Source organism: Bemisia tabaci, chromosome 4 (genome assembly GCF_918797505.1).
Source record: "Bemisia tabaci chromosome 4, PGI_BMITA_v3".
NCBI classification, from domain to species: Eukaryota; Metazoa; Arthropoda; class Insecta; order Hemiptera; family Aleyrodidae; genus Bemisia; species Bemisia tabaci.
The window spans coordinates 14,075,628-14,092,705 of record NC_092796.1 but is presented as its reverse complement, the minus strand read 5'-3'; the positions used below and the strand labels follow the sequence as shown (position 1 = coordinate 14,092,705).

At 40.3% G+C, this 17,078-nt stretch overlaps 1 protein-coding gene across 9 annotated transcripts in view; it reads right to left on the bottom strand.

Moving 5' to 3' along the window:
* mdu (mitotic spindle positioning protein meduse) overlaps positions 1–17,078 on the bottom strand; it is a 234,064-nt gene that overhangs the window by 28,453 nt on the left and 188,533 nt on the right. For all 9 annotated transcript variants that reach the window (XM_072299387.1, XM_072299379.1, XM_072299380.1 and 6 more), the window contains 2 exons: positions 8,635–8,894; positions 4,969–5,318 (listed from right to left, as the gene is read on the bottom strand). In XM_072299387.1, the coding sequence (XP_072155488.1) occupies positions 4,969–5,318; positions 8,635–8,829 (545 nt within the window). In that variant the 5' untranslated portion in view covers positions 8,830–8,894. The remainder of the gene's footprint in view (positions 1–4,968; positions 5,319–8,634; positions 8,895–17,078) is intronic.

Below are 17,078 nucleotides of genomic sequence, written 5' to 3'. Positions count from 1 at the left end.
AATATCATGGAAAACGGCCAGGGACATCTTTAGAACTATCCCGGACAGCAAATGAATGATGCGTCTTGTCTAAATGATGATGACCTGAGCTAGAAATTGAATATGTTAATTTTGAATATCTACATTATGGTATTTCCGACTTAGCATCCTCTGCATGTGTAAAAGAAATAGCAAAATTTGCCATATTCGATAGACTTTAAATACAAAACAATAAGTAGCTCACTGATGGAAAAAGTACTCAGGACTCCTATCGAGGAAGCCTTGCAACAGTCGAATTGTGTACTGTTCACCTGGAGAATTTTATTTCTACTATGTCAAGAACAAGACAGCAGTATTCAACCTTTTGGCACCGTTCGGCGAAAAAAGAACCTAGGTGCCGTGAATTCAAATTGAAATACCATAGCCCGGTGATTAAAATAGTATTGAAAGATGAAAAGAAAGAGGAAGAGGTTAAAAAGGAGGTGGTAAAATATGGAGGAAGAAGGAGAAGGAGATGATTTAGTTGTGGTGAAAAAGAACTTTTAGCTCCCAAGTGACTTAGGTGGCAGTATATAGCGATTACGATGCATGGTAACAAACACTTGCTTGCAACTGCATTAGAGTGTTGCGTATGTTGCCTATCTACTAATTGAAGGGGCTTGCTTATTAAAATTTATTCTAATGTAATTGAGCTAATTGTAAGTTGGAATTTTTCTTTGCAATTTGAATTGCCTATCATTCTAATACATAAACTAATCGTTCAAAACCGGCGTTTATGAAACAAATGATGTAAAAATATTGCAATTTCACGGTGATAAATATTTACTTATAATGTATCACACGGCGACTTTATTCATAATTTTTTTTGCACTTGAAAGATTGAGAAAAGGAAATAAAATCGGCAAATGTGGTCACAGTTCCAGAAGTCGACGATAGACCATTCATTCTGTTACGTCTGCGTTTGAGGTCATTCTTCGTGAACCGAGCCGGCGCGCGGCGTAGCCGTTTCCGAGGTAGACATTGCGGTGGACATGAGGCCCACGGGGAACCCTTAGGGGGCCCACGAGGTTCGAGCCGGGGGTGTTCGTCTCGACGAGGACAGCGGCTCGCGAGCACGACATCTCGCTCATCCGCGTGGGATGCACTCCAAGTTCATTAACAGCTCATACTTACACTGAGAAAAAACTATGGTTTATAAACCTATTAGAGGTAAATATGGAACACCTATAATAGTCGTAAATAAACTACTGATTCTCGGTCTGTGAACCATACTAAGGTCTCTGTACCTAATTAAGGTACAGAGACCATAACTAAGGTATATGTGCTATTATTATATGTAGAGGTACTACTATTAGTGGTGTTCCATATTTACCACTAATAGGTTTATAAACCATAGTTTTTTCTCAGTGTAGACCATAAAAACATTTACGAGCCGGCTAACCGTCATGCAACAGATCAACAAAGAGAGCATACAGATTGGATCAAGGCAGAGAAAATTAATCCTCGCACCGAAGGTACGTGCCTTCGTCTATGGACTCTTCGTCGGAATTGACTTATTCGGTTTCGAAAAATCCCAAGTCAAGGCGATGGGTCTGTTGCGCTTGTCGCGGAATCGTGTTTTGATGTTTGATTCTTGTGGATCAGGTAAAACCAATAAGAATTGTCCGAACAGCAATTCTCTACGTTCAAAATTAAGCGAGATATTATATTTGGAAAAATTCGTTTTCATCTGATGATTTTTTTTGTTTTGTTAAAAAGTGTAGGTAATTAGTCCGGAAAATCATGCTGAAAATGTGACTTAAACAGTAGCCGAAATGGACTTGGAGTCCCTCCCCCTGTTAAGTGGCTTGACTTAGCAGAATTTGGGGTTGACTCCACTTAAAAGCTCTCTTGAATACATAGGTTAGGTATCATAAAAAAAGTGCAATGGGATCACGGTATTAACGATTTTGCAAGTTGGCTACACTGCTTTTCCTTCATTCAAATCCATTAAAAATATCGGCTTTAAGGAAGGTTACCTGCCTCGCCAAGAATCGATTGTTTCACATACATTTAAATGGTGGAAAAGCAGTGTTGCCACCTTTCAAGAATCGCCACTGAATCACGGTAGCGATTCTTGTTTGAAGAACTCCTGGAGCGCAGCTCTAATTATTCAAATCCTCGCGGAGTTCCAAGTCGGAGACTCTATCGGGCTCGACTCGGGGGAACAATGTAGCCGCGATATTCCCGGGTCCGAAGACGTTCTCATTGAACAATCCTTGTAGAACAGCGTGTTCTGTTCGCTTCCTCCCCGCGTTTGCTTTTTCCACAACTTATCGGTGGGAAAAAGCGCCTGGGACTCTCCAAACGAGCTATTCTTCCAGTTGCGACACTGCTAAATGCTTCGTTCACCGCTTCTCACACTCCCCGACTCCCAAGTTTCTGGCCTATACGTCGGTTTGCTTATCCCTTGAAGCCCCATGTTCACGGTCTGGTAACGAAACATAACTCCGCCAAACCGAATGGAAACACCGTAATATTTTCAGACAGTAGCGGGGCGAGAAACATCGATTATCGATGTTTCTTCATTTAAGCTATGGTAAAGAATCGATTATCAAGGTGTCCGTTGCGAACACCCTGTTATCGATCCTTTTCCACAGGTTTAAATGGCAGATCAATCGATACATCGCAAAGCATGCCACGCAACTGCTTTCAGATGAATATTCAATTTTGAGATACGCTACGAGTGGTTTCGCTTAAACTTTTCACGAATGATGAAATTTCGACTAAAGTCTCAAGTTAGTCCGGAAATTGTTTTTTATGAGGGAAAAATTGGCAACGTCCTAAAGCTTACATAGCATTCCTGCTCGGCACCAGTATTTTTTTCTTGCTATCTCATTCGATGGTTATCTCATTCCTTCAAATGTATCCTTCATTCCATGCTCTTTGGATCGTGGCGGCGAGAAAATATCGCAAAAAACATGTATTATAGTCATTTTGCACGGAGAAAAAAACTTCGTGCATGGGACCCGAAGTTGAGGTCATATGGATCTCTGAAGTTTTCGGATCACGCATCCAAAAACTCGAGGTCCAACCGCCGAAGTTCAGGTCAGACATCTGAAGTACTTAGGTATAAGCCGGATACTTCAGATGTGTGACCCGAACCCTTCGGTATGTACCTAAGTACTTCAGATATCTGACCCGAACCTCAGCAGCTGGGATCTCAAATTTTCAGATGCGAGATCCGAAAACTTCAGAGATTCAAATGACCTCAACCTCGGGTCCCATGCACGAAGTTTTTTTCTCCGTTTGTTCTTATCATTCTGTAGTTGCGCCGTTTACTTCTGGATTACCCTGTACACTAAAGCGCGAAGCGTCTTTATGTGTCTCAGAATACAATCGAGCTTTGGCTGATGGACGAAGCCCACAATCATCCATGTGAACAAACCGCGGATGTCTAGGGAACGGTTCATCTGGCGCACGCATCGGGGGGAATTGGTTTGGGTTAAGTCGGATTGACAGACCCGACCGATCGGAGCCCGGACGGCATTGTTTCAGGCGGGTTTTAGCACCTACCCAGTGCCCAGTGCCCAGTGCCCGGTGCCCTTACACTCGACTCCGATTAACGACCGGTCGATCGACTCGACGCCAAGTCCCGTTAGACGGGCTCAGCCGTCGAATTTACCCACAGCCGATTATGAGAGTAGTGTGCCGCGCGGGTCGGCGAGGTGTGGGCGGCTCCCCCTGCCCCCCTTCACGCCTCCATACGGGGCGATACTCCCGAACGGCTACTGATCTGAGGCGGCGCTGCCATATTCAAAATGGATAGCATTAAAAGAGAACCAATCTTATCCATATTTGACTTTTTAAAAAGTGATATCTGTTTAATGGATATTGTTAGATTCATTAAAGCTCATGAATTCAGTGTTTTGGTCACGTAAAAAAGGTAATGCACATTTCAAAACCCAAGGTAAAGATACGATACGACTAGCTTGCTTACAACGCTATCTAAATCCCAAATCTAAGCTGGTCAGTGGTCTCACTGTCAGTCTCACGCAGTACTTGATGATGTGTTAAGAAGCAAAATTTAGTTCATTTTTCTATACACGCGTTAAAGTCTCTATAATATTATATTTGCGCTAAATTCTACGTAACGTTATGTGGGCTACGATTTCTGCGCAAATGATTATCACTACCGTCAGAAGTTTGCGACTGACCATAAATAATTACGAATAACGCTTTTCCCGCTACTGTTCAAGTTCGACACCCCCCCCCCCCCACCCCGTTGTCAGCGCCGCGTCATTCTTCCTCCTTCCCCAATTTTATGTGCGTCCTGTGTTACGAGTCCTGTACTACATTGCAGGTTTTTAAAACTCAATGGAGTACTCAGTACTTGATTTGTAAGTGAGCAAAATTTAGTTTATATTTCTATACACGCGTTAAAGTCTCCAAAATCTATAATATTCGCGATGAAGTCTCCGCGCATCACGGAAAAAAGTATCACAATCCTAACTATATTCCTGGCTGATTTTGGCGCTAGTTATAAGAGTAATTGCAACCGTCATGGGTACGGTTGAGTATGCCAAAAGTTTGGTTGCATCAATCATATACCTCTCCCTAGTGCAACTACTCTTATATCTGGCGCCAAAATCAGCCAGGAGTATAGTTGGGCTTGTAATACCTTTTCTTAGTACAGTGCAGGGGACTCGCCATAAATTACCTACGAATGGCACTCTTACATACATACGTCGCTTTATAGAACTCCCTGGCGCTCTACGACACCTAACCTCCACTGCCTTCTGTCGAACCATAACCCTCTTGGCAACCCTCCATGGCACTCTTTCCGCTTTTATTTCCTCGCTATTCGCAGCCCCGTGGCACTCTTTCCGCTTTTATTTCCTCTTCGCAACCCCCCACGGGGAAGATTTATGTTCTTTCCGATTTTATTTATGTTCACATATTCATGGATTTTCCAAGTTATACTCCGATAGTAAAAAGAAGGGAAATTACCTGTTGTTTGTCTCCGGGCTGAAGTCATCTTTGCCCTCGCTTCCATACTCGGAGCAGTTGCCTTCGTCGGTGGTGGGGATGCTGTTGAAGAGGTCCTCGTCCTTGCAGCTCCTGCGGCGCCACTCGTCGTCGGCCTCCTTGAGCACGGTCGTCACCTCGGGGCTCAGGCTCCCCCCGAGGGTCTTCATCTCCGGGGCGCGCGCCTGCGCTTTCGCCGCCGCCGCCTCCCGCTCACGCACCAGCGCCAGCTCACGCTCACGCTGCAGCTTGATCTCACGCTCGATCACGCTCTCCTCCGTGGCGCGCTTCGTCGGGCGTGATTCCACCGCTTCCAATAGCTTCTTCGCCACCTTGGAACGCAAAGAATTGAGTGTTATGTTACTCAGTTTTTCAAAGAGGAAAATAGTAGATGAGGGGCCGTTCAAGTATTACGTAACGCACTTTTCCTGATTTTGGCGCGTATACGTAGTATACCGCCTTTGCGATCGTTTCGAACCCTGCTCGATACAATAACCGAGTCCCTTAGTTCCTTACCGAAAAGTGACTACCGCGAACTTCTGAGATTTTCCAAAGCGTGTAAAAAGTTTATTTATCCATCAATAATTATGATTTAAAGTTGTTTCTCATTCTGGGGCTCATTAGTTTATGTGCAGTGAATACCAAGAGTCTACGTTACTTGGTTTTTTCAAAAAAAGCCTAAGAATGCGACGCGCTGATTTAAATTATGCATATATAAGCAGAATCAAGCGAATTGATTCGAGGATGGCTGAGCAGGTCGGCACTCTCGAAATGAGAATTTAACTCCTCCGTTTTGTTCAAAACGTTGCTTTGACAGATCTGTAACCTCGGTTATAATTTCCAAAAGTTGGTACCCGTGCTCTGATAGTGCAATCTGTGTAAGTGCAATCTGTGATGAGCCTCGAGACTCAATAGACCATTAGCTAAACGTGGCTCATACAGGAATCCACTTACCCCTCTCTTTCCCACGCTCCTGCTCACTGCGTCGGCGTCTCGACGAACAATAGCTAATGACGGTTGCCAAGCGATGCCGGGATCCTCAGCCCCTCGCCCAATTACTTACGCTTCATTAACCATTTCACCGTCACGCTAGGATTCGTCCAATTTTCAAAAAAAATTGTTTCGCGAGTTTTTAGCAATTTTTTCCTTACTCTCCGTTAAAACACGAATTAAAAGAGGTCTCATTCATAAAAATCGGCCAAATAGAAGAGAAGTTACAGTATTCGAAATCCGAAGAAATCAACAAAACTTCTCCAAACAAAAAATAAAATGAAGGGGGGAAAAAAGAAATGTATAAATTACAATTTAATATGATTGACCTCAGAATGTGACAAGCAATTCAATTATAAAAAGGAGAAAAAATTGAGTGAAATTACAAAAAATTAGCCTCTTGCAAGGGGCTTCCTTGTATGAGTTTTGACCTGAAGACAAGTAAATCCCGTTATATTATTAAAACGAAATTGACTCCATAGTTTAATGCCTTAGTTTCTTGAATACGATTATTTTAAGCACTCGATTTATATCAGCAATTTTACCCATGAGGTGATTTCCTGAGAGCTGATAATATCACGAATTTCTCATAGAGCCCTTCAAAAATGGCTTGCTTTTTGGGCAGCCGATTCGGCCATCAAACCGGGGTTTAAATGGAAGCTGATAATAACACAAAGCTCTGAGAACAATTTTAAGATGAGTATAGGAACGGTTTGTACATTACGAGGAGAGGCGGGCATTCTGTTCAGCATATCGATACATAAGTATTTTCACACGTAGAATTCAATTTTCACGTCAGGGAGTCGACATATTTTGATTTTTTCGATTTTATACGGAAAATTTATGGTTTTTCGGGATTGAAATTACTTACAATTGTTTCATGAAAAATGAATGCACCCAAAATGACTATAGCATTTTGACTTTCACATACTACGTGCACTCACTAAATTGATTGGTAAATTCAAAGAGTGGGTACATCGACCTGGTATATCAAGTTTCTGCGATTTTTTACGGCAAATCGGTAGATTTTCGGGATGTGGATTGCTTACTTTCAATTCATGAATGAATAAAGCATGGACATGGTTGAGCTTCTTTGCATGAAAAGACGTTTAAAATAACAAAATCAAGACATATTTAATACAATTGCATTTATATCGAGTCAATTTCTTTTCAATAATATAACGGGATTTATAATACCGGTGATTTGGGTATTTTAACCCCAAAATACCTTTAAATCGACTTTATCTTCTAGGAATTCGACAGAATTTTTCCTTTCTTCGCTTAAATTTTTCCGTAGCACTTTTCCTCAAGAATCTGATAAGATTTTGCTTGAGGCGGATCAAAAAACTTAAATTTGTTCGAATAGCTTTCTAGATTCACAATACACGGTCTCGTCAAGGTGCGTCGTTGACCTTGCAGTGTTGGATCGTGAATTCTCCTGTTGTGCTGCTTGCCTTTTTTGAAATCTCTGTAAATGAAAACTAAAGGGGTTGATATGTGCGAGTTAATGACGCGCCTTATCAACACATTGTGTTGGAGTTCACTGCTTGTTTTTTACTCCCCTCTCCCAATTTTAACGCACCCGTAACGCAGCCTTATACCCCCCCCCCCATTTGAAAAACGTAACGTTGGCATTAACCCCCCCCCCCCTAATTTTAAAAAAGATACGTTCGGAAAGCGCGGGATTTGCAATTTTTTGCACATTTTTTAAAATTTTTTGCCCAGCTCGGATTTGTTACGTAACGCTGGGTTTGACCCCACTCCTTCCTTACAACGTATTGTGACGATAGCTCAAACCCCCTCCTCCTCCCCTAAGTGCGTTACGTAATATTTGAGTAAAAATGATTATGATGAAGACTGACAGAAGTCGTCGTTCCCTCCACGAAAGAACGTGATTACGTTTTAATGTTGCCAGAATTTCCTTCGCAAATTGCAATTTTACCAGGTTGACCTTGGGCATTTCTAACTAAAAGTTTCAATGATTATTTTTCAGATCTCATGCAAAAATTCGAAATAATTTTAAGAGCCTTCCTTTCTCCGTTCTTGGAAAATAATATCCAAAATTTCAAAAATTGATCAACATTTTTAAGATATAGGGAACAATAAATCACGAATCTAAGATGAAAATATGAAAACAGATGAAAAGTTCGGCAAAGCTGTTAGAAATTTTAAAGATGATCAATTTTTAACCTTATAACATTATTGATAGTGCATATTATGGATTGGCAATTCGACGAAATGTTCGCGAGAGTGTTAGAAAGTGTTTATCACCAAAAACTGAAATTTTTTTACCCAAAATTGATTTCTACGCTTGGTTAAAAAATTAAATTTCCAGTTTAAGAGCACTTTTGTCGGACTTCATATAATTTACAGTTAAGACTTATCAAGTTACTCAAAATTGCCGTGAAAAGCTAAATACATCTCGACATTCCGTCCAAATGATGAGCTCACAATTCTAGGAAAGCTTATACTTTTTCGCAACTTTGTATCCCTACAGCTCAGAAATGTTTGATTAATGGCCCCATTTTCAAAACACAAAAAAGTTCCATTTTGCTCTTTCCCTTGAAATGTTTTATGTTAGAATTGGGACTTTTTGCAAACAGGCAGTTTTTAAGATGCTGAAAGAAAGATTCGCCATGTTCATAAAATTGCCCGTACCTTTTCGACGATTTTGGGGCCGACGAGGCCAGCCTCGAGGGAGTGTAGCTCCGGAGAGTTAAGAGAGTTGTGCGACTCGGCATCGTAGAAGTCCTCGGAGATCTCGCTGTGGGCCTTGTCGTCTTGGCAGTCGCCGTTGAATTGCTTGAGCAGCGGCGGCGCTGGGGGTTGCGTCCCCATCTCCGCGGCCATCATCAGCTGCTCCCAGTAGGTCTTCGTCTTGTGCTTATTTTGGATGATCGAGTCGTAGACGATCTCGCCTGAAACACATTCAAACCAATAAATTACTATCTTACTATATCAAAAAAAAATTACAATATTAAAACAAGCGGGAAAGTTCTAATACTGTCGTATTAGAAAATCGCTCAGGTGTTAGTAAATGTATTTAGTGAAGAAAGGAAGTATAAACTCCGTCGACTTGGCTGGGTAATGGAAATAAAACATCAGCTGATAGCAAACAAAGGTTACCAAGGAAACCGTAAAAGCGTATTTTTGTTTCCCGAAAATGAGCTCACCGTTGAGCTCATCAGGCGCGTTTTTTAGCTCATTTGAGTTCATGATCAATTTCGATAAGAATTACTCTACCGCCAGAAATTTCTGAGTCATGCAATTTCGATCGTTACCACCGCACTTGCTGCAACCCTCGCATTACGTTAAAAGCATAAAATACAGTTTTCACAGCTTTATTTATATTAAAAATAGACCCCCCCCCCCAAAAAAAAAAGCCTAAACATCGATGAGCTGGTGCGCCATTTAAACGCATTAGCACTAGTATACTAGTACTCAGAGGCAAGTCGAAATCAAAAAGCGCTGCCTATCGGCTGAGCGCTTAAAATATGAGCCGTTTTTGTGTCCACGTCTGTGTCGATTTCCTTTCTCATTGCTGGTCCTCGTCTGATTAACCAATCAGAAAACGTCATCGAAAAACTCCGGGAAATTTAAATTCCAAAAATAATACACTGGAAAAAAAAGCCGCTTGGATCTAGAGTCCAGACTCTTGAAAACAATGACAAGAAAAAATACTCTCGATTCAATCGAATTTTTGCTTGGATAAAAAGGAAATCCGCTCAAATTACGAGGCTTGGTTCTTGATCTAAGCAAAAATCCTGTTGAATCAAGAGTACTTTTTCTTGTCAATGTTTTTAAGAGTCTGGACTCTAGATCGACGCGTTTTTTTTTCCAGTGTACACTATTCATTGCATTTCTATTATTTTGTTTAATTCGTGTAGGTTAGGAAAGATTATGAAACTGAACACAACAACCCCTCGAAAATTTTCTGAATTCTCTCAGATGGAGCATTCTGCAGGAATCACACAGAACAATCCAAGCGATGGACGTAGAGCCAAAATGCAAATTATCATCTCCGACTCAAAACTTCATTGTTTAAATCTACAATCGAAGAAATCAAGTAAAAATCTAACGGGGGATTTCAAAAACTTATACAAACAATCAAAACAAAAAAATATGCATGTACACATGCGCTACTCTGGGCTGATATTCCAGATGATTTTTGGAACGTATCATTGATAAGACGATTGCCTCAACGACACGAAGTGAAGTATGAATGAGAGAATAGACGGATGCGGCGATGAGCGGAAAAGCGCTGAGATGGAAAACAAAGCACCGGTCTACTCATTCATTAATGGACGTGATGAATGAACTGCTGCGTAAGGCTTAACAAGCGGAGAAATACGGCGCCGGTCAGTAACTTCCGACAGAAATAAACACATCTTTCGGTTAAAGAGTTTTTAGTCGGCAATTAAAACTGAAACCGACTGCGACTGGGCAAAAAAAGTGAGTTAGGCGCCAAGACTTCGGGCTCAGAGTGCAAAAGTTTCGGTGCTCTCGCGAATAAGTTTAACAGAGGCGATCCAAGAATGAAAGAGAGAAATGAATAAATGGAAATTTCTCGGAAAAAACCGACCCACCCCCTTTCTTTTCTTTAAAAAAAAAGAAAAATAACTTTTAGACACAAAATTGGAAAACTCGTTTTTGATTCTTCATGATGTTACCTTGTTGGGTTTGAAAAAAGAAAAAAAGAAAACAATATCTAATAGGAACGAAGGAAGGAAAAATAATTCTTTGAAATAAATTCAGCACTGTTATAAATGAACTCCGGAATATATTCAGAAATTATAGTAGAATCATAAGTAAAATAGAAAGAAAAGTACAACAGTAAAAAAAGAGTGGAATTTTCCACAATATGGCAACGTAGAAAAATTGAGGATGCAAGGCATGGCCGGAAAAAGGCGGAAGATGAGGGAAAGGGAAAATAGAGCAACACAGTGCTGTTCATACTATTGTTGTTGCGTCCATTGTTTAAATGCTGATATGACTGATAACTCGAATCTCAGATTTGTTCAGATGAGCACTTCTCTGCAACTTGTTCCATCGCACGGGTCGTCGGTTTTAACAAGGCCGTGGATTCACAAGTTCATCTACCAGTAAACTCGCGGCAGCACATTGTACAGCTTTTGCCGGCAAAGAAAATGAGTTTGTTAAAAAACGACATTTTTGCGCACAAATTAAAGCAATTGAGGCTGACATTCTTTGAATGCCGCATACTTCTCAAAAAATTACTTTGGCAAAGAGCAACCATTTTTTTGGTTGCTTTCAGAAGTGCTGTAGTAGAAGTCATTGATAGAGAGTTTGTCATTGAGTATAAAAGAGGTGATTTAGCAGAAGCCGTTGATTTCTTCATGAGTTTTTCAGCATCAAAAACTCAGTTCGAACTTTTTTTCTGTCATAATTTCGAAATTTCAGACACATATTTCTGCGCCATATCCTTCAAGTCACTCATATATCTTGTTAGTATATTAGTAGTGATAGTCCATCTACATATTATGTTTCGTGCGAAATCTGGTAGCCGTGTTATTCCGGCAAGCAGCCGGCATGTGCATTCGAATGTTCTAAAATTTCCTCGGATAAAGGGTACGAACATTTTCCTTTAAAATCAGGCATGCTAGATTAGATTGGATTAGATAGATGGAAATTCTCTCTAAATTTAGACGGGAAAATTTCTAAATGTTGCAGAAAATTCGTATTTTATCAGAGGAGATTTTGGATCACTTAAATGTTCATACGGTGTTTTTCCTAAATACGGTAAATTATAAAATGTCTAGTACCGGCTACTAGATTTTCTTGGGGCGTATACAGCCATATTGTCCAATGCGTGGCCACCACTTTGTAAGCTTTTTCATCCGTATTATTATTCCAACCCATTGGTGGATCCAGCAAATTGGCAATATTGTTTTTCCCCATTTAAACCTATGGAAATGTATCGATTCTTGGAGGGGCCAGGTGCTCCGACAAGAATCGATTGTTTATCATAGGCTTAAATGGAGTTAATCCGGTGCTGCCAAATAGCTGGATCCGCCTCTGTGGGTGTTCACTCCTCAAGGACTCAACATTCTAATTTTATGCAGAGAGATGACAATTAGACAGTTCAAATTGATGATAAAACAGGGGCCCTCGAAACGCACGTAACAAAAGAATTTCTCGATTCGTTACGGCGAAAAGAAAGTTGACAGCGTTTGGAGCGTTGCTTTGCGTAACCGGAGCGGCCGTCGTGTCGCGTCGGTGACAAACTTTATGCAAGACAAAGGAGTGCTCCGCCGATATCGAAACAGGTTCGAAAGTTACATCTCCTTCGGCGACGGATCGGCGGTTGTGTCCCCACGTGAGGTCCAGCAGGAAAAAATGCTCCTGGGGTTTTTGAATGTTACGCCCAAAAAGCAGTGAGCGTCCTTTGCAACATAAACGACATGGGAGGCACTGTCTGTCCACAGTTTAGCAGTGAGTCATCAGTTTGTATTTTGCATTCATTATTGACCATTTAAACTTTCATAAAAAAAACCTTTAGTTTCAAAATCGTGAGATCTTTTTTAACATAATTGAAAGTCGAGCTTCGACAACTGCACAAGTTGAAAAAAAAGAGAATTCCGTTTTGCTGCGGGAAATTGGTTTAAACGTAAGTTTTATTTTTTTCCCCAAAAATAAGGAAAAAACTTAATTCCTCATTTTACATTGAAAAGATAGGTGTTAGTTCCGATTGTTTAGACCTGGATCGATATTTTAAAAAGTTCATACTGCATTATTAAAGGACCAAAAAGTCTTATATTTTAGGCGATAAGACGCTCTTATTCGGAAAACTAGATAACTGTACTATGAAATATTTCCCGTTCACCGACCATTTTCCTCGAAATGTAGTTTTTTTCGTTTTTTGCGATTTTTTCCGGAGCAAGATATCCTTCAAAACAATCGATTCAATTTACAAAAAGGTAGGATATGTGCACACTTTAGACAAAGATTTTGAAATTGATAACTGATTCATGATCGGAGAATGTCATTCGGTCCACCTGGCTGAAATTAAATCATTCAGCCTGAAAATGTCTGGCTTGAGGTAAATGGATATCAAACAGAGTCAGTCTGAAAATTTTTGGAAAAGAAACCCCGGGGTATTTAAAGGAGGAAGTTAACAACTCGACCGACTTAGAGAGGACGTGAGAAATGTGACTTGTTCGAAGTGCGTTATATCCTCTTACAATGCATCTTTGTCCTTAGTTCGAAGCGCACTTTGATGTCGATCCGAAAAATCAATCAGACGAATACAGGCAACGCGTCAGTCATTCAGGAATTACTTTGGTAAAACACGAAAAACGTGATCAATTACAAGTACTTTAGGAGGTTTTTCTCTCGAGTTGAATCCGATTCGGAATCCGAAGGAAACGAAACGGAAAAGAGAAAAATTTAAATACGATCCGAAAATAAACGAGGTCGAATTTCGAATGGGCGTTGACTGTTGCAGCATCGACCCGTTGATCCCGCCGAAGATGAGAGTGAGTATTTATTATGATGCAAGAAAATCTTGCAGGATGCAACCCACGAATTCAATTATCTCCGAGACGGAGACTTGTGAAGATTGTTTCCTGCGAGCTTTAGTCTCCTCTCTGTTAGCGTCTCGTCTCTCCCTCTCTCTGGAAATTTTCAATGGAGTTTAGAAATCCACGAAATTTGGATTTATTGGGTATTGTGTGAAGATCACGACATTCGGCTCTTAGATTTGTCGCCAGGTTCAGTTACCTCACTGAGAAAAGTGACTTTTGAATTTCCTGTCAAGAGAATTTCTTCTTGAATCACGAGTAAAATTGCTCAAATCAATCAAGTCAATGTTTCATTCTTAAGAGCATCGATTCTTCTTGATTGAAGAGAAATTTCTCATTGGCAGCAAATTCAAGAATATTTCTGCTCCAATCGGGACTCATCTTTTTCTCGTGCTCTCATTCTAATTATAATTTTAGGAACTTCTTGGCTTTGTTTACCCCGCGAAATGGTGTGGACCCAGCACCATTTCTCCACCTCCTGTAAAAAACTTACCTTCAATCAATCTTCACACAGTTGCATCAATATACAGGTTTTGAATTCTAAAAAACTTATTCCTGGAGACGTCATGTCTGTATTCATCATGTTCTTACATTTTGAAGGCAAAATGGAGGCAAAATTCCACTAAATTTGTTTCCATCCGATTTTTGAGCTTTCACTCAATGCGGATCCAAGTCAACGAATCATCCATAAATATTGGCACGAGCTTTAGAGCGTGGCTTCCGAGTATTGGAACTCCTGTCATGAGTGTCATGCGTTAAGAAATGACTCTTTGAGCTCATGTTTACAACTTTCTCGTAGGCATTCATTTTTGTCTCGCGTCCTATGTCATTCCTGTGCTCCGCGAGTTTCGACAGTTGCATGTTTGACATTCAAAAGATGAGAGGATTGTAAAGAGACGCGTACGTAGTAACGCTTTTACCAGGTCGTTGTACCAGCGCAGCGGCATTTTTGCACAGTTGCTGGGGAGGCACTGCCTCAAGAGAGGAGAAGAGGAAAAGGAAGGAGATTCTTGCTGTGAACGATAGTGAATTATCATTTTTCCGTATCAGCGTCCACGGGAAGAGAGAACTCACTCCAAAAAATTCGAATTTGTGTTGTTGATACCACATCGTGAGGGAAGGGGGGAGAAAGAGAGAGAGGGGGGTTCTAACCGTTCTACGAACATTTTGGAACCAAAAGCGTCCAAAAATGTCAAACCAAAACGAAATTATGGTCTCCTGAAGTTTGCAATTTAAAAAGAAAAATGTTGGTGGTTAATTTAATAAAACACGGTGGGACAGACATTTAGGATAATAAGGTCGAACCCTGAATGTTAAATACACAACCACTGTCTATTACTTAGCAGCCTCCGCCAGAGATGCTTCCATACCACTATGGTCTAATATTAAGGCGGATAGGCACGTATACCTGAAATAATTTTTAAAATGATTGAAGATGCGATTCCACCGCCGCGCCGTCTTATTTTTAGTAATTTTAGTAATGAGAGAGGTCTGTTGGCGTCGACCTATTATTAACGAGTACTCAGCCAAATTTGACAATTTTCTGTGGTTGCGTCTGCTGCCTACTCATGAATTTGATTTCTTTAACTTTCAATTTGCTCAAAACGCCGGATCATTATGAAAAATTCAGAAACGAACTTTCAACGGAAGCGCTTGATTCGTTTGAGGACGTGATAAGTTAGTGAAGACAGCGTCTTGTCTGTAATTTGATGAGTATGGTATAGAAAAATTGAATAGAGCAGTTGCGTTTGGAGGAAATAAAGGAGTAGAAGTTTCAAAATAACGGAACAAAGCTGATTAAAAAAATGAACAAAGATGATGCCGCTGGAGGGAACTTGAAACAGAAAAGAAGGTAGCAAAATTGAACCGTTCATTTTTAAAAACAGCCTAATCGCCACACATTTTTAGGCCTACGGTAACTTAAGGTAACTTACAGACACGTTCTTTTTCCCAAGACGGTATAGCATACTTAAAAATTTTGCGAATATCGGTAAGATTTAAGCTTGAGGTGTATTAAATAGTCTAAAAGTAAGGATGTACGCATGCGCCTGTGATACACATTATAAGCGTGTCCTTGGAGACTGAAACGCAAGGCTAGAAAAGTCGGACAAGTAATTTTTATTACTAAGGTCCGTCCTGAAAATACTTAACGGTAACGTCCAGATTTTTGGACCAAAATACGCATGTGGTGTGCACATGTGATGCATATTTTTAGCACTTTTGTGGTGATTTAAAACACACACGGCTAGAAAAGCTAGACAAGTAATTTTTGTTACAAGGGGCTGTTCAAAGATTATAACGGTAAATTTCGGATTTTTCTACCCTCTCCCTTCTAAAAAAAAGGACAAAATATCACGTTACGGTGTTATACCCATGTTATAAAATTATACAAGCATACCAAAGGATCTTTTCGACACAGATGTCAGCGGTTAAAAAAAAAAAATTAAATCAGATTTCTTAAGTCAAAATTATTTCTTCATTTTCAAATGTTAGGTTATTCCTCCAAAGAAATTTCAAAACAGTAAACTGTTGGGATATATTTGGGGGGGGGGGGGGGGGCTGAGTTTAAAAATGAATATTTGTAAGAAATTTGGCGACAGAGCCTCAGAATACACTGGCACGTCCGAGGGGCATAAGTGGGAGTACGCACCAAGACCAACGCACCCCGTAATCACGTCTCGCGAGTTTCAGGATCCTGTAATCTGCTATCATGCACTGAACGGGTTGTCTCGGTTTCGAATTAGGATTGGGCTGTGCTCGGTGACCTTGAACGAGGTTGACTTTGATCCGTCGAAAGGTTCGTTGCCACCAAATCCGCGACTGAGGTAAATGTAACGCGCGGGCTCACTGATCGAAAGAAAAATTTGACTGATCGCAACAAAGAAAAACTTTTGTGTAAATGAGGAAAAAACTTTAGAATGAAAGTAAACTTTCGTTGTTGCAACTAGAATTGCAAATTTTGTTTCAACACTGCCCGACTCCGAAGAACTCATGAAGAGTCTGTTCCATGCAAGAGATGCAGCAAAATAAATCTTCTCTTCATAGTTAAAATCACACTAAAATCACGTTGGGTACGTCAAAAAGTCTGAAATCCATTCCGATTTGTTGCGCCAAGTAATATTTTAGGTATGATAAAATTGTTTGGCTATCACAACTAAAAAAATCTCAATGCGGCAAGGAGACAGCCGTTGTCACAACTAAAATTTTACCTGACGCAATGAGTCGCTTTGCATGACAGGACAAACATTTTCTTCAACGTGACAAAAAGTATTACAGAAAAGGGTTCCATCATTGTAATGAAACCAATTTGGGTAAAAGGGTTTGGGTAAAAAAAATAGTCTTTGAGGACTTTGCAAAAGTTAAAAATGGTGAATGGGGTTATTTTTGTTTCATTTTTATCTGTGATTTGTGCTTTCTTTCCTTCTTTTCTTTTAAACCAGTTTTAAAAAACATTCCGTATAGTTTCAAGAATAATTTCTTCAGTGTTCGCTTTCAATCAAGATTTCGCTAGGCTTGATTTCGATCTACATGTATTTAAACGTGCTTTAGCGCTCATGAACT